This window comes from Leptopilina heterotoma, unplaced genomic scaffold (assembly GCF_015476425.1).
Source record: "Leptopilina heterotoma isolate Lh14 unplaced genomic scaffold, ASM1547642v1 Lhet_95, whole genome shotgun sequence".
NCBI lineage: Eukaryota > Metazoa > Arthropoda > Insecta > Hymenoptera > Figitidae > Leptopilina > Leptopilina heterotoma.
The window spans coordinates 154,734-178,716 of NW_025111202.1; the positions used below are offsets into that span (position 1 = coordinate 154,734).

Below are 23,983 nucleotides of genomic sequence, written 5' to 3' on the forward strand. Positions count from 1 at the left end.
AATAACTACGCTAGGAAAAAGATGAAACCGATCAAAGTTATTATTTTTTTTTTGTTTTCTTCTTTGAGCAGAGAAGAAACTAGGATACTGATTTTCTGATTTTTTTAACATATATTCTTTTTTTTCTTTTTTTTTTTGGTGATCTTTATTATTCATAAAAAAATGAATGTACAATGATGTGTGCGTGAGAGGAGTTCGCGGATTTGCTGTATCGTTTCACGATAGTGTCAGTAGAGTGAAATTTTTCTTTTCTTTTCTCGGTACAATTCGGTGCTAATGGGGGGGAAGAATAAGGTGTGCATTATAGGGAATCAGGGATAAGGAATTACTGAAAAAAATAATTAAAAAAAAATGTATACATATAAATAAAAATTAAAATTCACCTTGGTCACGATAACAGTAAATTTAACCTGCGAAGTGGAAGCCGATAATGATAATGATCTTTCAGGATGATAGTTGATGATGATAATAATTGTTAAACACTTGGCGACGTTATATTTTTCGTCCTGAGTAAATAACGAGTTTTTTTTTAAATCAGAAATGACTCTTTTTTAGTCTTTTTTATTAACTCGTGATTTCTCGAGGACGGAAAAACGACGACAGTGTCTCCGATGGACGTTAAGATTTATTTCTCCTTCCCTATTTACGATAAGATTTCTTTCGGTACGGATTTTTAATAATTACTTCTTGTATATTTGACGCATTAACGATAAATCTCCTGAAGAAATTCGATTTTATTTTCTATATCCTTTCTTTTAAATTAAGAATACAAATTTTTAATTTTTCCTCAAGTAGATTAAATTTTTTTTTTTTTAATGATTCAGAAGATGTATCCGGAGAAACTTGACTGTCCTAGATAATCTCAAGTCGATTATTTTCTTATTGTCCAGTAAAATAAGTTTTCTAGGCAGTAAATTCGCGAGTCGATCGAGATTTTTTATATACCCCTTTTCTTTTTTTTTTTAAATGGTCATTGCATAAATTTGTCCAATAATTGAAAATATGCTCACATTTTTTTTGTTGTGCGTAAATAAACAAATTCTAAGATTACTTAGAAGAAAATAGCCGGGTAGGTGATTTTCAGTTTTTGTAACAATGATTTAAAAAAAAAATTAATAAAATTAACAATTTCACCACGTTATTCATAACATTTATATAAATTCAAAGAAAAAGACTCAAAATGTACCATTTTTTTGTTTGTTTTTTTTTGGAGAAAAATGCTTTCGACGTCGACCTTTGCGATTGAGAAACACCCGCATTTTTTTGTGATATAAAACATAACACTACTACAATGGAGTCACTCAGATTTTATTGAAATAGGTTTCTTTTTTGCATTGTACTTTTCTGAAGGCCACCTACTCGCTTTCCTACTAGGGACAGTTATTTTCTTTGGATCATCCTTATTTTATTCATTCGATAAACAATGATCCTCCGGAAACTCTTCTACAAAGTGAGATAGTTGTGATCATTGCTTTTTTGTGGATGGCTCCGCAGATAGTTTATGATGTATCCGTAATAATTACTCTTTTTTCTCATACAAAGACTTTAAAGACAAGTCTTTAATATGTTGAGTGGATGAGGGGGCGAATGGGGGTAGTAGGGGGGGTAGGAAGAGGTCTTAAGATCCTAAATGTCGCGTTCGAAGCAATTCTAGGAGGTTTCACTTCTTTTTATTTTTATTGTTTGGACCTCGTGGCGGTGTTACCGGTCGTCCAGCATTTAAACCTCCATACGTAAACTTCCTCTTATCTGCTGGCTTTAATATTTGAAAGCTACACATTAGCGTTTCATCAACAGACATCATGGCACCTGCATTATCAAATTCACCGCAATAATTTGGCGCGGAGAATAATGTCACCAATTGTCGTTTAGCAAAGAATTCATAACCATCTTCAACAACCTGTTCAAACAAAGAAAATCATTTTTATTTATTGAAATCGTTCAATTCGTTTATTCTTTCAAAAAGGGGAAATTTTTTAGATAAAGTTACGAAAAAGATAATTTACCTGATGAGCTCGACATATGAGATCGAAATCATGTTTATGAAGAAATTTGGCAACAACTTCGGCGCCGAATGTAAATGAAACACCGCGATCGTTCTCACCCCAGCCCATAGTGTCCTTGTCGGGATCGGACCAAAGCAAATCACACAATAATCCCTGATCAGGTACATCAGTTGGTCTCATGATACGTCTTATTTGCTCCATACTTTGTAGATCGGGACTTAAACCTCCATGACAGCAGAAAATTTTCTCATCAACAATCGCCGCCACCGGTAAGCAATTGAAACAATCTGTGAATGTCTTCCACAATTTGATGTTGTAACGACGTTTGCCTGAAAAAGAAAAATTCCCAAAAGAAAAATTAATTCTTTTCTTTTACAAGAGAAATTTTAAGTTTTCTTCCTCCTCATTTTTGAAAAATGAAATTTAAATTAAAAATTATAAAATAAGTCTTACATTCATCGTAAAAGCCATATATCCTGTTAATCGATGCACACTCGTGATTTCCTCTCAACAGGAAAAAATTTTCAGGGTACTTGATCTTATAGGCAAGAAGAAGACAAATTGTCTCTAAAGATTGTTTCCCTCGATCGACATAATCTCCTAAAAATAGATAGTTACTCTCGGGTGGAAATCCTCCGTACTCGAAAAGTCGAAGCAGGTCATAATATTGTCCATGAATGTCACCTGTCAAATTTCAAAATTATCAAATTTAAGAATTTTCAATTTTATCAATTTTTACATCAATTAATCAACATTCACAAAATTGATCAATATTTACAAAAAAAATATTTATATACAATTCTTAATTACAATTTGTAGAAAAAATATTTTTCATCCAAAATAGCGAAGTTTTACGAATTTTTCGTTTAAATTTTGTAAAAACATTTTCATTTAATTTTCATTTCAAAAAATATTCCTGTAAAGTTTCGAATAGAATACATTTATTTATGAAATTTTCGTTTAAAAATGTATAAATTTAAAAAAATTGTTTTAATTTTGCAAAAACATTTCCATTTAAAAAATTTCTTTTAAAATTTCAAATTAGAAATTTATTTACAAATTTTGTTTAAATTTGTTATTTCTTTAATGAAATTTGTTAATTTTGTTTAAATTTTGTAAAAACATTTTCATTTCGAAAAATCTTCCTAAAGTTGAAAATCCTTCTAAATAAGATTTTATTTACGAATTTTCCATTTAAAAATTTTGTAAAAACACTTTTATTTAATTTTCATTTAAAAAAATGTCCCTGTCCCCACGAATTTTCGTTTAATAACGTATAAATTTAAAAAAAATGTTTCAATTTTGCAGAAACATTTTCATTTAAAAAATTTCTCCTAAAGTTTCGAATTAGAAAATAAATTTATTTACGAACTTTTTGTTTAAATTTTTGTAAAAACATTTTTGTTTAAAAAAATGGCCCTAAAGTTTCAAATTTTTTTATTTATTCAGTTAAACGGGTAAATTAGAAATTTATTTACAAATTTTTAGTTTACTAACAGTTTACATTTTCTAAAATCGTTTTCATTTAATTTTTATTTCAAAAAATAACTCTAAAGTTTCGAACGTTGATATGAACGATCACATTTTTATTACTTCTTTTAAATATTTACAAAATATTGCTTTCTATAATAAAAAAAATTAACTTTTAAACTAAATAAATATTTAATTATAATATTTTTCATTTTAGTCGAGTATTTTTTAAAAATATTGAAGCACAAAAAATATTTCGTTGATTTAAACGTTGACAGGGTGGCCGCAAGATTGACTTTATCAACTTCCCTGACATTTTACTGACATAAAAACGAAATTTCCCTGACAAAAATTTTTTTGTTTAGAGCAAAAAATGTATTCAGGGTGGCCGCAAGATTGACTTTATCAATTTCCCTGACATTTTACTAACATAACAACGAATTTCCCTGACAAAAATTTTTTTGTTTAGAGCAAAAAATGTATTCCATGACCGTCTTAATTTCTTTAATTGCCCTGACAAAAAAATTTTTCCTGACATTTCCCTGACTTTACTGACAAAAAATTATTTTTCCTGACATTTCCCTTCTTCTTTAATTGCCCTGACAAAAAAATTTTTCCTGACATTTCCCTGACTTTACTGACAAAAAATTTTTTTCCTGACATTTCCCTGACTTTACTGACAAAATATTTTTTTCCCTGACATTTCCCTGACTTTACTGACATGTGGCCACCCTGGTATTGCATGAACGTTTTAATTTTTTTAATTGCCCTGACAAAAAAATTTTTCCTGACATTTCCCTGATTTTACTGACAAAAAATTTTTTTTCCTGACATTTCCCTGACTTTACTGACAAAATATTTTTTCCCTGACATTTCCCTGACTTTACTGACATGTGGCCACCCTGGTTGAAAACTTTTGGGAAAATTTCAAAAATCTTTCCTTTAAACGAGAAAAATATTTCTTCTAAACGATTAGAAACATTATGAATTATATTCAAGTTTAATAAAAGCACTTTTTCTATACTTTGCAATTAGAAAGATACGTTTTTCTAACTCACTTTCTATTAATCTAGATTCTACAGAAATAAAAAAATAGAAACTTAATAAATATTAAATACGTACCACAAATTTTTAAGGGTGCCTCTAATTCGAGTAGAATTGGCTGCGAGAGAAATATTTCTCGGGACTTTAAACAAAGTCCTCGAATTTCGCCCTCTGTCAGCTGAACATTTTTTCCAGGTCGTGCTCCCCGTACTGGAAAAAGAAAAATTTCGAAAATTACTTTTAAATATCTTTCGTTTAGTAAAAAAAATTATTTGATTATTACAAAAATCATGTTTATTAAAAAAATTGTGCTATTAAAAAATAGTTCTATCAAAAAATAGTTCATCTATTAAAAAGGCAGTTCATCTATAAAAAAAAATTCGTCATCTGTAAAAAACACTTCATCTATAAAAATAAATGAAGATGAGAAGCAACGTCTATAAAATCAATGTTAATTTGAAATAAAGTTACGTTTGAGATGAACTTTATTCTCTATGTAACATGTAATCAACGAATTTGCATTATAAAAACAATAATACGAAAAAAATTACCGTTCTCTCAATTACGTCTTTTCCTTATCCATTACGAATGGAAAGCTAATTATTTTGATTTTAAAGAATCATTGAAGTTAAGAAAGTCATTATTATGTAGTTTTAATGACTTTAATTATAATAACAATGACTCATTTTTGTTTGAATTTTGCTATCCATTTTTCTAATCTAATTTCAGAAAAAAAAGATTATAATTTATAAAGTCAAATTACTACAAGCTACCAGTTCCTGTTTTCTATCTTGTCCTAGATGACTTTCACCCGTACTCAAGCAGGTAAAAATTCTTTCCATCAACCTTATTTCAAATCCCTTTTTCAAAACACATTCCAAATGTGTCTAATTTGACATTTAAACACTCGAATTGTTTAGAACTATAAAATAATTCTAAAACTTACGTAATAAGAACCCAAATTCGTTTGCAATAAAAAAAAACGAGGATTCACCCCACTGCTCCAATCAATCCCGCCCCGCCCTCAATGTTTTATACTCTCAACAACTTTGAAAGCGGACGGTAAAATTGATTATTTTTAAAATAAAATTGAGAAACAATTTAATTGAATTGAAATTTTAATGCAAAATAAAATGAAACTAAATGAAAGTACGTTGTAAAGTTTAAGGCGTCTATTAGAATGAAATCAGGATGAGAAAACGAAAGAATAACCAAAATTCTCTGATGACGCCGGAATCTAAAATATTTTAATATGTAAATTCTATTCGATCAGATCGAAAATTAAAGATGGACTGTTCTATGATTGCCAATAAATGTTTTATGTAAACAAACTTGATTTGTATGACAAATTCTTAATCTCTGATAGTGGACGTTAGATATAAATCACACCAAAATTGTATTCTGAGTTGCGTAACCTGACAAAAAAGGGAACCCAAGGGCTACATTTGTCCTTGACACTGATATACAAAAACGTATATTGCCAGTGTAATGGAATTTTTAATTATAAAGTAAAGACGTAAGCACTGTACTGTCGCAGCGTTCCCCCCAGTAGCAATCATTGACTAACTTTACCTTCCAAGAGCCGAGCTATAATGCTGTCAATGTTGAGTTTGTCGGTTTCAGCCATCGGGCCGGGGTTGTTTGCACGTCCCGGGGCTTTACTTGTAGCACCTTGCGAATAAAATAGTTCCTGATTATCTTGGATGTTGCCGAAAAAAGCACAGAACTTGAACTCGCGAACGCAATTTTCGACAAGGTACTCGCAATGGCCGCCCGAACAACCGCGCACTCCTCTCCCCTTTTCACTGCGAACAAGCCCGGAAATTGTCCAATATCACCAGATGTCAAAGTCCCCACGCGTCAATTGGCCCACATTTCCGCTTGTGGACAATTTCAGAATATCGGGTACTGTGAATAAAGTTTAATGCTAGTTTCTTTCAAGAAGTTGGAGGGATGTAAGTTTGTTGATTTATTAAAAACAATTTTAAGACTTGATCATTTTAAATTGTGAATGTAAGTTAGTTATATTTGTATCAATAATATTATATTTAAACAAACATAAACATTTGATATAAACTAGGGAATTTTGACTTCTAGGGACATTAGGAAATTTCCACAATGGAAAGTAATTTGATTGGTTGTTTGTCATTCGATCTATCTTGAGCGGGAAAACCAGCCAAATTTAAATATGGCCTCCTTTTTAACCGCTAATTTTATTTGACTTTCTAAAATATTAATTAATAATTATTATTCTATAAATAAAATAAATTTTCCAGTTTTTGTTGTTTATATTTCGGATGAGGTAATAAATCAAACTTGAAATAATTAACATTTACAATTACACGAGAATAGAATTACCTCTCGTTTATTTATTATACATTTTATTTTTTTTCGTATTCTGAATTTTTCTATAATTGCGAAAGATTGCTGATAATTTTTAGTGGTACTTGAAGTTCTTGTGATGTTCTGCAAAAAAAAAAGAGAGAAAACTCTTTACTTCTTAGTCATTTCAAAAATAAAGAAAATTAGTTATTTTCTTCCCTTAAGGAATTAAAAATACAAAACTTTTTGTTAAAAACTTGTATTAAATAGTTAAAAACAAAATTTAACAAAACAAAATTTTTAAGACACAATAAAAATTTTAGCAAAAGATTTTTAGGTTTAAAAATCTAAAAAATGTAAATATTAATAGAAAATAATAAAAAATGAATTATAAATAAAGTAAAAATTAAAAAAGTTCGATACTTACTTAATTTTCCGTAATTTATCCAATAGAATAAAGCCATTCCACCAAAAACTAATTGCATGGGTCCAACAAATAATGCATTTTTGGGCAACATATATTTATGTTGCCAACGCCACCAGGCTAAAAGAAAAAAAAACAAACTTCAGTATTAATTCAAACTTTTTCCCGTAATGCAAATACTTATTTTCAAATTATTTCTCCATTTTTAGGAAATTTGTTCCTCGTTATGTAATACGCTTTTAATGAAAAACTTTGTTCGTTTGGAGGTTATGCAACTGTACAAATCGATTCTTGAGAAAAATGAATTTTTTTTCAGAAAAAAAATAAATTACCTCTTGAAACTAATTGAGCAAAAGCCTGTGGTGATTTTTGACGGCGACTAAACCACGATCCAAGTTCTCTCAATTTTACTTCTCCAAAAGGTGTATCAGCTTTTAAAATTGAAAAAAGACAAGAGAAAATTTCAGTTAGTCTGTCATTTAAAGTTTTAATAATAGAAATTACATAAAATACTTACGTTTTCCATAGAAGCGAGCAGGATCGTAAGTACCATGGATTTTTGGATTATAATCCGGTTGATATTCTCCGAATTTAAACATAATTATAGTATTTAATTAAACCTTTTTGAAAAAAATATAATTGCAAACAGGGTGCAGACGAAAATTGAGGAGAAAATGGAGACGGATATCGTCCACCATAAACTATAAGACAACTTAGAGAGGGACTTTCTCTCCGCTTTTTTGTTATGCTAAAAAGGGCCTCAGAACCCTGACATTTATCAATATTTAAAAAATTTTAAAAACAATATTTTTAAATAAAAAAAAATATGTCAATTTTTTAAATAAGAACAAATACTTGAACTTTTTTAGTAATTAATAATTAATAGAATCAAAATTAAATACATATAGTGTCAAATTAAATTTTTTCTGGTAATAACAAATAAATAAATTACTAATACAATGAGTAAATAAATTATTTATAATAAATAAATTATTAATTAATTAATTAATATTAAATAAATAAAAAATCTATATTAATAATCGTTGCTTGTTTGCATTTTTGTTTCCTAATTTTTTAAATAATTTTTCTTTTTAATTAAGATTTCAAATTTAAAAATTAATATATTCAAAATAAATAAATTCTTATTAATAATTTTATCAATATTTTTGAAAATAATTGTTTATTATTTATAAAAAATAATTAAATTCCTGTGAAAAATTTTATTATTCATGAAATTAATAAAATTCTTGCTAAGAATTTTATTATATAATCTTTTAAATTAATAAATAATAATTAATTATAGTTAATAAGTGAATTTTCTTTAATTTTGAATCTGATATTATTCAAAAATTGATAAAGTAAACAATTTTTTAATTTGCTTAATATATTATATAATAATTAAAAAATATAATTTATAATATTACACAATAGTAGAAATAAAAAACAATTAAATTTTTTTTAGAAATTTAATAATAGCGTATACGTGTGAATATTAAAATCAAAATGTAAAATGAAAAACCATTGAATTTGAAATTCTACTTTATTACGAAGATAATAAAAAACTGTAATTTTTATTTATCAAAGTCATTTTTAATTAAGTAACGAATTTTTAAAATTATTTTTAATCAGCCTATAAGAGTACTAACAAAAATACACTGCGTCTTCGTTTGATTTTTAAAATTTTTCTATTAACTAGAAATATATCTAAATAATATTTTACTTAAATAGTATTTCTAATTCGTTATTACTTTTTATAAATTAATTTTCTTTGCACTATTTTTTCATAATTTTTTTTATTGCTGCAATGTGTAAAAATGAAGCAAATATTTTTGCACTACATTTATTATCATCTTTTGCACTAAAAATATTACTATATGAAGAAAAAAAATTTCTTTTAATATTTCAATACAATATTTAAACGAACGATATTAATTAATTTTTTTGATTGATAATTATTATTAATCACATATATTAATTAATTTTGTTAATTAACAATTTAATAATATTAATTTATAATTAGTTAAATTTTTTTAAAATACTATATAAATTAAAAAAATTAATTCTATTTTAAAAATATATAAAAATTAATATTATTATAATATTCTATCATCCTTTCGATTTTAAGGCATCAGATCTTTCGGACAATATAATAATAAATTGGACTTGTTTGAGCAGACTTAAAATAATTATTTCTATTCCTATAAATAAATAATTAAAAGAAAGAAATTAAACATTAATTTAAAATAATTAAAAGTAAAATGAAAATAATGTGTTAACAAAATTATTATGACTTAAAAAAATTATATCAAATCCTATATTAAAAAATATTAAGTTGAAAATATAATTTAAGTAATAAAGTAATAAAAAATGAGTAGAAATTTCAGCCCATATTAATAATCTCCCATTTTCTTAATTTACTCACTTGTACATAAATTATTTACACTTTTTAATAATTTTAATAAAACTTTTAGTAAATTAATTAAGAAAATGTTGATTAATAAAAATAGTTACAGCTGAAATTTTTACAAAATTGTTTAAATGGCTCATTTCACTCAATTGGCGTTGCACTAATTATGATTATGTGCGATTAATTACAATTTGAATCGATTTCATAAAAAATTCGATCCGAACAATTTTCTAATTCATTTTAAAAAGTTCATTAACAATCAATTAAATGTTCTTAAAAAAAGTCTCATTTTTCATCATTTGCAATTTTGGAGCGTTTCACAGAAGAAAAAAATGGTTGAGAATAATTTTTTTTGTTATTTTTACAAATGTTCAGAGTTTTAATATTTAAATATAAAATCTTTTTTTAAATTTATAACTATTTTGCAAATCTAGTAAAATTTTATTTCCTAACCTTCTGCAAAAATAACTTTTTACGATCCTGAATATACTTCAAAGTGACAAAATATCAACAAAATTTATTTTCGACCAATTTTTTCTTTCTTAAATTGCACCAAATTGAATAAATTTCTCACGACTCTCGATAAAAAAAAAATTTACACTCTACTAGGAAGAAGATAATTCCTTATCTATATCACTTAACATAGTATATAAACGTGATTTTAAATTTTCTGGAGCAGCAGCTCGAGCCAATTGTGACATATCTCCATTTGGATTTGCACATTGCCTCAAAAGAATAGCCAATGAATCGCTAGTATGCTCAGACATTAATAATCCTGGAATTATAATTGTTCCCGAAATTGTCCAACCGAGAAAAATCTTTTCACAAACTATCTGAAATCAAAAAATAAAACATATTTAAAGTTTAAACATTTCATAATATTTATTCTATAAATAAAATTTTTTTATTCTAAAAAAATTCTAAGCATGATTTAAATTATTTTCATTAATAATAAAAGTTTTCGAATGGATTAAATTATTTTTTATACAATTTTAATAAAATTTCTCGAAAAAATGTACAATTAATTCTAAAAGATTTAATAATTATACTCTCAAAAAGTCAATTATTTTTAATCTACAATTTTAATAAAATTTCTCGAAAGAATTTCTCAAAAGAATTCAATTATTTTAAAAAAAAAAGTTAAAAGCTAGAATTACTCCAAACAATTCAATTGTTTTCAAAAAGTTTAAGATTTTAATTTTTTCCAATACAATTTTATTTCATTTACTCCAAAGAGTTTAATTATTTTCAACAGTTTTAATAAAATTCTTAACAAGATTTAAATTATTTTCATTAATAATAATAATTTTCGCATGAATTAAATTATTTTCCATACAATTTTAATAATATTTAGAGAAAAACTTTACAATTAATTCTAAAATATTTAATAATTACTCGAAAAAAGTCAATAATTTTTAATACAATTTTATTAAAATTTCTTTAAAGTATTTACAATTATTTCTAAAAGTTTCAATGTCAAATACTGTTTTTTGACAAAAATTAAGGTCCTAAAAACATACCAATTAAAAGTTTTAATAGAATTTCTTAAAAAAATTCAATTATTTTCAAAAATAATAAATTGTGCAATTTTTAAATTTAATTAGTTTCATTAAGTTAAAATTATTGTCATTCATTCTTTGTAGGAATTTAATTATCTTCAATACAATTTAAAAAAAGATTAGAATTACTCGAGACAATTCAATTATTTTCAGAAATTTCGAGAAAACTCTTATAAGAATACAATTCCTCAAAAGAATTTAATTAATTACAAAAATTTAATATTTCTTACATTAAAAAAATTGTTATTTAATATTTTGAATTTTTATTTTTCTAAAGTTCTGAAAGTTCAAGTGAAAGAAATTTTTTTCTGCTTAAATAGTTTTCAAAATTTACTAAATGAAATGTAAAATAATATAAATTAAACATTTTTATTTAGTTAAGAATTAATTTTTTTCAATATAAAAATAATTTTTATAATAAAACGTAAATTAAATGAAGTAACAAAAATATCGTCATTCATTTGAAGATTCGAAATTTTAGAAATAATCATTTTTGCTTATTTTTTGGTAATTGAAAAAATACTTAAAATACTAACTTGTAAATTATTATTAGCCACTGGTGATTCGCAGCGTTTATTTTTCGAGCAGATCGATCTGCAATCGAAATAATCGCAGTCCTCATTTCTTTCACATTCTTTATTATTGTTAATTATTTTATTTAATACCGATTTTGGAAACACAGCATCGAGATCGAGAAATTTCAATTTCTGTCCACCTGGTGGTAGACCGAAATGATTGATTTTCACATCACATAGATGAAATGGTTCGGTAAATACTGTTTGCAAATCTTGCAAAAGATCAAGTATCATAACGGCTAATTTTACTCGTTTCGACCATTCTGGCATTGAATCGGATAATGCCAATACCGTGGTTGGCGTTTCAATTGGTCTAATATATTCGACAGCGTAAAATGTGCCGCATGTACCAATTAATTGTGGAAATACATCTCTATCCTCGAATAAAATTGTCATAATATATTCTTGTTCTTGTACTAATGGCCAGACATTCTCCATTTCCAATTGTCGTTTTTCAGTTTCAGTTTCAATTTTGCTCGTTCGAAGACGTGACAATCTTTCAAGTTGATGTGTTGACATTGTGTAATTTAATTTATTGAACACCACATCCTTCATCATACTGGCAAATTCCGTTTCCGATGGATAATGCTTGAAACCGTTTGCGTCCTCCCATAAAAGTGATTCTGCTTGTTCAATTGTTATTTCCGTTCTGGAAAAAAACGATTAATTAATAATTATAATGATACCTAATTTGCATATTTCAATTTTATTATTATTGATAAATATTATTCATACTAAATATTATTACAAAATATTACTAACACTAAATATTATTACTAAATATTATTTAATTAATTAGAATTAATCACTAATTTTTTTTATTTTTAAATAATTCGAATTTACTAATAACAAATTAATACATTTTTGAAAATATTTATTAGCAAAATTTAATGTGTCTAAAAAAATTAATTCTACAGAATTGTTAGTTAAAAGTATAAAAAATTCATTTTTAAATCAATTTTTATTCGAAAATTCGACTAAGTAGGTATATTATAATTATACTAAATATTGCAAAATACAGAAATAAAAATACAAGAAGAACAATCAACTGAAAAATACATAAAATAGATTTTTTAATTCGTTGGCATTATTACTAAATAATATAAAATAAAATAAAATAAAATTCAATAACGTTTTATGACAGAGTGAAAAGTAAATTTTTTAAATATGTAAAAAATGTTTCAACGAACCTTGCAGCTTTAAAAACTAATTTGGTGCTTTCCCAGTGAGCTGAAAAAACAGCCTCTTTTCCCGCATGTAAAGTTTCGCAAACAAGGGAATGTATTCCTTGTCTGTTACACAGAGGAGAGCAGAGAATTCCCACAGCATTTCCAGAGTTGTGCCTTCTGCACTGAAATTAAATTGACAATTTAATTCATTGTAATTAATTATTAATTACTTTTTTTTGACACATCAATTTAATTAATAAATAAATTTAATTAATTAATTAATTAATTAAATAAATTTAATTTAATAAATAAATTTAATTCTTTTAAATAATAAATAAATAAGTTGTGAATTAATTTTTGTTATTAATTAGTAACTTAATTAATGTCTGAGTTATTAAGATAATAAGTATTTATATATTTTAATAATAATTTAAAGTTAACAAATAATTTTAGTAAAATTTTAATTCAATTTAATGTTATATTATAATTTATTCAATTTTAATTTATTTTATAAAACGTTATATTTAAAATTTATGCGAAAATTAATTTATTTTACGAGAAAAATTTTCTATGAACTGCAATAGAGAGAGAGAGAGAGAGAGAGAGAGAGAACGTTCTTGGTATTTTTAATTAAAAAATTTCAAAGAGAAAATTACATTTTTTTCAAAGTGTTTTGTAACATATCTCTGAATGAACGTGTTTTTATTTTTAAACCAACTTATGTGTGAAATCATTATTAAGCGTGAAATAATTATGTTTTTTTCGATTTTCAAATAGAGAATGAGAGGGTAATATTGAAACAAAGAAATGCATTATTCTTGTGTGATAAGTTTGAAAATGGGCCTAAGAGATTCATTCAGGTTTAAAATGAACTTTTGGTCTTAAAGATTCAGAAACAAAAGTTCATTTTTTAACTTTTTCTTAGAATATACTATAGGTAATACAGCTTTTAGAAAAAAATTTGTAATCAAATTTTTCAATTCGTATTAATAAATATCATAATAGTTAATAAAAATTAATTATTTCAGAAGTTTATTAAAATAGTTCATGTATATAGTTTTCAATTAACAAATAGGTTTTTAAATTAACTTTATTCAAGAAAAAAATTTATGTGTTTTCGCACCAAATTATAATTTTTATTCGCATCAAATAAATTTTATTTGTATTTTGTAAAAAATGCTTTTTACTAGTAGCAAATAATTTTTATTTGTATAAAATACTTTTTACTAGTAGCAAATAATTTTTATTTGTATAAAATACTTTTTACTAGTAGCAAATAATTTTTATTTGTATAAAATAATTTTTATTCGTAAAAATACCTACTCTTTATTTGTGGAAAATAATTTTTAACTTGAAATGAAAAATTTATTCTTTCAATTGTTATATTTTTTCAATTTTCCCAATTTTTTATAAACCTTAAATCCAAAATATTGCGCGTTTTAGTTCTTATTTAATGCAAATAAATATTTATTTAATTAAATTCAAAGAAATGATTATTTGAATCAAATAAATTTTTTTCTTTTCAAAGCTATAAGTTTGTATAACTAAACAATGGGAAATTAAACGATTACACATCCGGTTAATTAATATTGAAGAGGTGAATATGCTGAATAACTGTTTTGTTTTTTTCTTTTTCATTTACAACACAATATATATTCGCATGAAAATGGCAATCGTTCATGCGAGTTTGCATTTTTCTATAAATAGATAATTATTGTGACACTAAAGATATAAAATTAAAACTATACATATAATTTATTTATTGTTTTTTATTTATTTTCAATTTAAGTAGTCTGTAAACAAATTATTTTATAAAACAAAATTAAAGTAATTGTAATTATAATAGAATTATATTATAATCGTAATTAATTAAAAATTAATGTTTAATTAATTTTCAATATAAATTGAATAATATTTATAATAAATTAATTTTTTGTTTATTCTTCACCTTATTTGTTTACATCAAAATAATTATTATATTTATGTTAAAAAAAATGTATTCCTTTAAATAAAATTGATTGAAATAAACATTATTTGACTCAAGTATAAATATTTACTTACTGACGATAGTCAACTAACCGATTAGTTCAATTCAAAGCAATTTTGTTTGTTTATAGTTTGTTTGTTTTAAAAAAAAAACTAATTTATTTTTCACTCATTCAATAATTATGTATTTTGTCTTATATAAGTGAATGTTTACAACTCATAATTTGTTCATTTGATATTTTCAAAGAATTAGCAAATAAATATTTAAATAATTTACATGAAATATTTTATAAGAAATGTATAAAGTATTACCTGATTCAAGTAAAATATTAATTTGACAATCGGTTATTTGAATCAAATAAATTTTCTTCAGTAAATAATTAAAAAAATATTTGAAAAGTATTTGCTTTTTTAAGGGCATTTTGAACCATTTTATGACGTCACAGTTTTAGAACACATGCTTTGCAAAAACTACGTCTTAATGATTCAAATGCCCTAAAGAAATATTAATTTCGAAAAAAAACCTCTATTACAAAAATAATAATAAACGAAATTTTAGTCAAATAATAAAAACTAATTTTAATTCTATTTTTATATGTAAAAAAAAAAAAAATTTTCTTGGCGTATGGATTCGATACTCCGAAATTCTAATCCCACCCCTTCTTTATCCCCCGATAATAAGGCGCGGGCGCATTTTGATTTGACCCTCAACCATTCTCTCTCTCTTCATAGTAAAATCTCGTAATATCTCTTCACATAGCAAGTATACAAAATGAAACGAAATATATTCTAACGGTATTAACAGTGGTATTTTTTTACGCATTAATTCCCGTTGTGTCATGTGTGTGGAGATGTGTCAAAAAAAAAAAAAACGTGCGGTTAATATTTAAATTTTGCACTAAAAATGTAAATATTTTTTTTAACATATAAAAAGTAAATTGTGAAAATATTTCTTTTTCTACTCACAACGTTTGACACGTGACGCCAGGCTTGAAGATTTGTGCACATTATACCCCAATAAATGAGGAGATAAACAATTAAAAAAAGGAACGTTAACATTAAAATAGCGACGATCTTATAGTGATACATGAAGCCAGGCAGTCGACGGATATTCATGATTTCTGACAATGTGAATACCTTCAGAATAATAGGTGAGATTCCTTTTTTTGCAAAAAAAAAAAAAAAATCGTTGCACGTTTATTGCCTTTTTCCTCCAGTTATACATTTAGGGAGGATGAGAGAAAATTTCCAACTGTAATACAGATCGTGTATTGTATTTGAGTTGAATAAGCGTCATGTCGAATAATTCATGTATATTGTTTTTGAGATTTTTTTTTTTTTTTTAATGAAAATATTATGAAGCTGCGAAAGGATCCCTTTTGCTTTAGCTTTCTGTCTCTTTTTTCTGTCGTTTTAACTCGTATCCCCCTTTTCTATTCAGTACGAACTGAGTGTACGTTGTAGTAAGGAAGCGGGAATAACTATACACACATTGCAAGCAATGCGGTATGATCTGCGGCACACGCGAGCCGCGCGACGACGTTGCGCCATCGCAATGAGCTTTCTAGAGTTTGTGCTTTATACAAACGCACAGGAACGTAACTTTTCAGGGCACTTTTTATATCCACAGAAATAATTTACTTGAATCAAAGAAAATTTAATTGGAATTGCATAAAATTTATTTTAATCAAAGAAAAAAGTTACAGGGTGTGTACTAACAGAGAAATCCGGGAAAGAGCCGGGAATTTAATTTGACTGGGGAAAATCGGGAATAAGACAGGAATTTTATACCAAACCAGGAATTTTTTCACCAAATTAAAAAAACTTTTATTATTTTAATTTGTTTTTAAAAAATCGCCTTCTATCTCAATTTTTATAGATATTTATATTTATACTGTTCTCTAAATTTAAATTAGTTATAAAAATAATTAACTTGATTGTAAAAAATCAGTCATCACTGATTGAAATTTAGTACGACAAATAAATCAAAAAAAAATTATCGAATTAATAGAAATTTTGTGAAATTTTGTGAAATTCAACTGAAAATAATTAAATTTGTTAAAGAATTTTATTGAAAACTTTTTAACAAATCGAATTTTCAAAGTATTTCAATTTAATAATTGATAATTGTTGAAATTTAGAAAGAGTCACATTTTTCTTTCCTCTTTATGGAATTTAACTTAATTATTTTTGGGCTCTTCAAAAACACCCTGCATAGTTTGTTGGCTCTACCCTTTGGTAATAAAAACTACCCTTATCACTTGTACCAAAAATCGAAAATTCTTCAAATTCGACATTTTTCTTTTATTTTAAGGCAAATTGCTTAATTATTTTTTGTATCTCTCAATACAAAAAAAAAATCAAAATGAATAAAAATTTTATGTTTTGATTTTTTTTTTGTATCGAGAGTTATTATTATTAGACATTATTTGAATGGTGTCATAACAAAAGGGGTTAATATCCAATTTTATGATTCTACAGCAAGCGAAAAAAACAAATTTAAAAATTATCCTGGTCATAAAAAAAACCGTTTCGAGATAGTATTATATACTTTACTAGTGAAAATACAATTTGTTCAGATAAACCTACATATGGGGCATTCCAGGTGAAATTTTCATTAAAAAATTTTTTTTTTCTTTAAAACAATTTTTTTTTTAAATTTTATATGAAACAGGAGAAAATATGTATTTATTTATTTTCGTGGAAGTTGTGAAGATAATTCCTTATCCATATCACTTAATATATTATATAAACGTAATTTTAAATTTTCTGGAGCAGCAACTCGACTTAATTGTGACATATCTCCATTTGGATTTGCACATTGTCTCAAAAGAATAGCCAATGAATCGTTAGTGTGCTTGGACATTAATAATCCTGGACTTATAATTAATCTCGAAATTGGCCAATCGAGAAAAATTTTTTCACAAATTAACTGAAAAAATTAATAATAAAATTTTTGGCAACAATTCAATTATTTTCAAAAATATAAAAATTTTTTGTTGGAATTTAACAATTTTTTATTATTATTCGATTTTATTTTTGTAATTTTTATTTTTCTGAAGTTCTAAACCTTCAAATGAATGAAATTTTTTTTCTTTAAGTATTTTTAAAATGTTTTTTAAATTAAAACATTTTTATTTCTAAAAGTTTAAAAAAAAAATTACTCAAAAAAATTCAATTATTTTCAATGCAATTCTAATAAAATTTCTCAATAGAATTAAATTATTTTAAAAAAAAGTTAACAGATATAGAATTATTCGAAACAATTCAATTATTTAAAAAAATTTTAAGATTTCAAATTTTTTACAATACAATTTTATTTAACTCCTCCAAAGAATTTAATTGTTTTCATAAATAGTAAAATTTTTCGCATGAATTAAATTATTTTTCATACAATTTTAATAAAATTTCTCGAAAAACTTTACAATTAATTCTAAAAAAATTTTTATTTAATATTTTGAAATTTTATTTTTTTAAATATTTAAACGTTCAAGTGAAAGAAATTTTTTTCTGCTTAAATAGTTTTCAAAATTTACCTACTAAAACCTACTATTTACTACTTTTTTACGATTAACTACAATTTGGATACTTTTTTTTTAAATTTGTGCCACTAAAAGCTACTTTTTCCTGTTTTTGAGAATTTTCACGAGTTTAAATTCGCTAACAGTGGAATAAAAAAAATTCTACTTGAAAATTTTAATAAAATTCTTTTTTAAAATGGAAATTTTTTTTATTAAATTCTTTGACACAATTCAATTTTAATAAAATTTTTTAAAAATAAATTAACTATTTTCTCAAAATTTTTTGTTTATAGGAATTAAATTATTTTCATAAATAATAAAATTCATAACAAGAATTCAATTATTTTTAATACAATTTTCATAAAATTTCTGGAAAGAATTCATTTTTTTTAAATTGTAATAAATTCTACGTAGAAATTCAATTGTTTTCATAAATAATACAATTCTTTAGATAAATTCAATTATTTGAAATATAATTTTAATAACATTCTTGAAAAAGAATTCAATTATTTTCATAAATAATAAAATTCTTCAGAGGAATTCAATTATTTTCAATACAAGTTTAATTTAGTTCTTTGAAATCTTTTAATTAATTTCGAAAATTTCCACAAAATAATTTAAACTACTTCACTTATTTTAAAAAATTGAATATAATTCAAATCAAAAATTCAAATAATATCATAAATATAATAACATTTTCAATGTAATTCAATTGTGTGAAATATAATTTTTAAGAAATTTTTTCCAAAGAAATCAATTATTTAAATATGTTAATAAAATCCTTTGGAAAAAATTAATTATATTCTACACTGAAAAAAAAATTCGGCAGAATGTGCTTTTTACTCAGGCAATTTTTGCCTAAGAACAAAAGCAATACACGTAAAGCAATTGTTTCTTTTAAAAAAGGCAATTTTTGCCTTTTAAAAAGGTAAAAATTGCCTTAGTTAAAATTTTTGCCTTTTTTAAAAGCAAAAATTGCCTTTTTTTAAAAGAAACAATTGCTTTACGTGTATTGCTTTTGTTCTTAGGCAAAAATTGCCTGAGTAAAAAGCACATTCTGCCGAATTTTTTTTTCAGTGTAAAATTTTGACAAACTTAATAGTTAAATTATTATTTTCATAAATAATAAAATTAATCGCAAAAAATCTATTATTTTTAATCCTATTTTAATTAATTTATTCGTAATATTTGAATTATTCTTTTAAATTTTTATAAAATGAAAAAAAGAATTCAATTATTTTTAAAAATTGTAAAATTTCTCCCAGGAATTCAATTATTTTTATAAATAATAAAATTTCTTTGCAAAAATTCAATTATTTTTATAAATAAAAAAATTCGTTGCTAGAATTTAATTTTCAATTATTTTTATAAATAATAAAATTCTTTACAAAATTTGAATTATTTTGAATACAGTTTGAAATGAATTCCTCGAAAAATGTAATTATTTTCTAAAATTTTATTAATATTCTTCGAAAGGAATGAATTATTTTCAAAAATCTTGATAAAACTCTTTTTTAATATTCAATGTTAAGAAACAATTAGTTATTCTATTAATTATTTATTTTTGTATATAAACAATATTGGATTCTTGTAGAATTTTTTAATAAGAATATTGATTTAAAAATAAATTAGGTACAGTTAAAATTTTAAATTATAATAATTGAATATTAAATACGTTATAATATGAATTTTTATAGAAATAAATTGTTATAAATTTGAAGAAGGTTTTACATTAAAATTGTTTCTAATTTTAATTTCTGTAGAAAAATAAATATAATAAGTATTTGTATACCTACTTATTGAACCAAAATTTGAAAATTTGAATAATTTAATTTAATAATTATAAAAAAACATTTGTCTTTTGAAAAAATTTTAATTAAATTTAAAAAAAATTAAAATTATTTATTTAAATTTCCAATTAGTGGAAAATTTTGTCAAATTTAATTGAAATAAATTTCATGCTTTAAAAAAATGAATTTTTTCACTCTTAAAAATTATTCTTAGATAAAATTGAATTTTTGAAGAATTTTAACATTTCTAAAATTTCTTGCTAAAAGTTTGGAAAATAATTGAAGTTTAGAAGAATTTAGAATTGAAGTTATTAACAGGAAAAAAAAATAATTTGTGTAATAAAACATGAATTAAATGAATTAACAAAAATATCTTCATTCACCAGAGGATTCGAAATTTTAGGAACAATAACTTTTTGCTTATTTATTTGGTAAAAGAAAAAATACGTAAAATACTAACTTGTAAATTATTATTAGTCACTGGTGATTCACAGCGTTTATTTTTTGAGCAGATCGATCTGCAACCTAAGATATCACAGTCTGTATTTCTTTTACATTTTTTATTTGTATTCACTTTTTTATTTAATACCGATTTTGGATAAACGTCATCGAGATCGAGATACTTTAATTTCTGCCCACCTGGTGATAGACCGAAATGATTGATTCTCACATCACAGATATGAAATGGTTCAGTGAATACTGTTTCTAAATCTTGTAAAAGATCAAGTATCATAATGGCTAATTTCACTCGTCTCGACCATTCTGGCATTGAATCGGATAATACAAATACAGTGATTTGTGTTTCAATTGGTTTAATATATTCGACAGCGTAAAATGTGCCGCATGTACCAATTAATTGTGGAAAAACATCTTTATCTTCGAATAAAATTGTCATGATGTATTCTTGTTTTTGTATTAATGACCAGACATACTCCATTTCCAATTGTCGTTTTTTCGTTTCAGTTTCAATTTTACTTGCTTGAAGACGTGACAATCTTTCAAGTTGATGTGTTGACATTGTGTAATTTAATTTATTGAACACCACATCCTTCATCATACTGGCAAATTCCGTTTCCGATGGATAATGCTTGAAACCGTTTGCGTCCTCCCATAATAGGAATTCTGTTTGTTCAATATTTATTTCTGTTCTGGAGAAAAAAGAATTAAAAAAAAATTTTTTATTTTTCTAATTTATTTGTATTATTACTAAATATTATTAATTTAGCCACAAAATATAATAGAATGAAAATTAATTTTTAAAAACTAAAAAATTGTTGCAACGAACTTTGCAGCTTTAAAAACTAATTTGGTGCTTTCCCATTGAGCTGAAAAAACAGCCTCTTTTCCTACATGTAAATTTTCGCAAACAAGGGAATGTATTTCTTTTCTGTTACACAGCGGAGAGCAGAGAATTCCAACAGCATTTCCATTGTTTTGCCTGTTGCACTGAAATTAAATTGACAATTTAATTCACTGTAATTAAGTATTAATTACTTTTCTCACGCAATTTGCGATATTGTCCAAGTTATAATTTGAATGCAATTAATATTTTTGGACATTGCCAAAAAAAAACCAGGGCATTGTCACTCCTTGTCCGGTTTTTAAACATTTACATATATTTCTACAGACACATATGTGCGTAATTGTATTATTGGTAAAATTTTAAAACAGTTAAAAGTTTAATTTCAATGATATTAACCAAACATATATAATTTGTAAATAAAAATCTTCCATTTGTTACGTTCAGTCTTAAAAGTTTTATTACAGAAGTAGAGGCCTTTTGATAAAAGTCAAGGTTCCTTTTAGGAATAATATCTTTTTGTATTAATAATATATGTTTTTTTAAATTAAAGTAAAAGAAATAAAAATTAAATTTTTCTCTAATGTATATTATGTGAAAATAATATTTAAGAAAAAAGAGAATAGTACAAATATTTTTTTTCCACTCACAAGTTCTGACACGAAACGCCGAGATTCAAAATTTGTGCACAATACACTCCAATAATTGAGGTGATAAACAATTACAAAAATGCTTGTTATGATTAAAAAAGCGACGATTTTATAGCGATAAATGAAGCCAGGTAGTCGACGGATATTCATGATTTCTAAAACGTGAGCCACTCGACGACGCGCGCGAATCTATCTGCTGAACAAAGTCATAACTCAAAATGTTTTTTATGGATTTTAAATTCAAAATGTCGGATCCAAAAATGTATAAAAACTAATTTTTACGAGTTATAAGAAATCATTAAATCGTTAAATAACTTGAAAATTATATAAAAATTATTTCAATTATTAGAAATAATAATTGAAATTATTGAAATTATTAAATTAAATATCATTAAAATTAATTATTAAAATTCATTTCTAAATTTTAAATTGAATGCAACATTTTTTATAATATTCACATATTATACGTTAGCACAAAGCGAAGGCAACCTGTTGTGCTTCCCTGTATTTTATACAACTCGTAACAAAGTAGATTATTTATTTATCTTTTATACTTAATTTTTATAAAAAATTTGACATTTATTTTAATTAATCAATACTTAGTTATTTGCAACTAATATAATTCAATGAATGAAGTTTGGTACATTTTTATCTGCCAAAAAACCAAATATTTATGTAATATATAAAGATGTTATTTTTCAAAATTTCTGACTACAATTAATATAAAATAATAATTTAAACATTTTTTAATTAAAATACTGTTGAATAAAAATTTTAGTGAATCAAAAGTAGAAAAATCGATTGGAATCACAAGTTTGTTAAATGCAAATTGGTTAAATGAACATTTATTTGAAAAAATATCCAGGAAAAAAATATTCACCTGGAACAGCTACAAATTTCACTATATTAGTTAAATTTTTAGTTGTTTCAGTTAAAACTTTCGCTATTTTAGAGAAACTTATTGCTGTTCAAAGTAAAACATTTTTTTTCATAAGGAACTTATTTGAATATTTATTTTAATAAAATTTTATTTTAATATTATAAATAAATAAATTAGGTATTAGATAAAAATCTAGTGAAAATCTATTAAAAGTTTATAGAATACCGTGGCGAAATCCATTTAATATTTTAGGAGAAAAGTGACAAATAAATTAACCCAGGGGACGATCACGTGATCAATACCTAATAGCCACATGCTGTTAAATGAATTTCTCGATTAAAATCTCGAGAAATTTAAGTTTGAATGATTCGAATTAGAAACTGATTCAATAATATAAAACAAAATTTTTTTCAACACCGAAAAAAAAATGTTTTCAATTTTAGAGGATTCCTCTTTTTTTTGCAAAAATACCATGGAAAATAGTTGAGAAGAAATTATTTGAAAAAATTATTTAAAGAGGACTTTTCTATGGAACTTTTGGTTTATTCTTTATCTCTAAAATAACTAAATTAATAAAGTTAATCAACTAAATTGTTTCAGCAAAGTTTCTATTTGTCCTCTTTAAAAAGCCCTTGACGATGTCACGTATACACAAAAGGCGTGTATATAATTTTTATTTTAGAGTAAAATAATCTTTGCGTGTCATTGTATCAACATTTTCAATACAAATTAACAAAATATCTATTTAAAAAAATCAAACAAAATTCGTCTCATATTTTTAAAAAATTTATTTTATTTTTAATACACTGAGAGAAGTCCGGGAACTAATACGTCCCGTGCGAGGCTTGAGTGATAATTTTGAATGTTCTTATGTGAACCC

At 24.4% G+C, this 23,983-nt stretch overlaps 4 protein-coding genes across 5 annotated transcripts; all 4 read right to left on the minus strand.

The window, feature by feature from the left end:
* Window positions 1–126: 126 nt before the first annotated feature.
* Window positions 127–6,336, minus strand: LOC122512112 (serine/threonine-protein phosphatase alpha-2 isoform). The gene is made up of 5 exons (XM_043627766.1): window positions 6,093–6,336; window positions 4,599–4,730; window positions 2,460–2,690; window positions 2,007–2,335; window positions 127–1,900 (listed from the first exon to the last, which is right to left on the minus strand). Exons 1-5 carry the CDS (start codon window positions 6,145–6,147, stop codon window positions 1,661–1,663), a joined length of 987 nt encoding a protein of 328 aa, XP_043483701.1. The 5' UTR covers window positions 6,148–6,336; the 3' UTR covers window positions 127–1,660.
* A 509-nt stretch (window positions 6,337–6,845) lies between these two features.
* LOC122512082 (putative ATP synthase subunit f, mitochondrial) lies at window positions 6,846–7,951 on the minus strand. The gene is made up of 4 exons (XM_043627715.1): window positions 7,784–7,951; window positions 7,599–7,697; window positions 7,270–7,386; window positions 6,846–6,986 (listed from the first exon to the last, which is right to left on the minus strand). The coding sequence occupies exons 1-4, from the start codon at window positions 7,863–7,865 to the stop codon at window positions 6,958–6,960; spliced, it is 327 nt and encodes a 108-aa protein (XP_043483650.1). The 5' UTR covers window positions 7,866–7,951; the 3' UTR covers window positions 6,846–6,957.
* Window positions 7,952–9,356: 1,405 nt separating this feature from the next.
* On the minus strand, window positions 9,357–16,559 carry LOC122512054 (divergent protein kinase domain 1C-like). The gene is made up of 4 exons (XM_043627671.1): window positions 15,929–16,559; window positions 12,998–13,158; window positions 11,769–12,456; window positions 9,357–10,506 (listed from the first exon to the last, which is right to left on the minus strand). Exons 1-4 carry the CDS (start codon window positions 16,076–16,078, stop codon window positions 10,279–10,281), a joined length of 1,227 nt encoding a protein of 408 aa, XP_043483606.1. The 5' UTR covers window positions 16,079–16,559; the 3' UTR covers window positions 9,357–10,278.
* A 554-nt stretch (window positions 16,560–17,113) lies between these two features.
* Window positions 17,114–22,423, minus strand: LOC122512052 (divergent protein kinase domain 1C-like). 2 transcript variants are annotated; one of them, XM_043627670.1, is made up of 5 exons: window positions 22,224–22,423; window positions 21,559–21,719; window positions 20,913–21,421; window positions 20,734–20,798; window positions 17,114–17,894 (listed from the first exon to the last, which is right to left on the minus strand). In XM_043627670.1, exons 1-5 carry the CDS (start codon window positions 22,371–22,373, stop codon window positions 17,655–17,657), a joined length of 1,125 nt encoding a protein of 374 aa, XP_043483605.1. In that variant the 5' UTR covers window positions 22,374–22,423; the 3' UTR covers window positions 17,114–17,654. The 2 variants fall into 2 exon arrangements, with proteins under 2 accessions (XP_043483605.1, XP_043483604.1); XM_043627669.1 differs by having other exon boundaries at window positions 20,734–21,421.
* Between the last annotated feature and the right edge of the window lie 1,560 nt (window positions 22,424–23,983).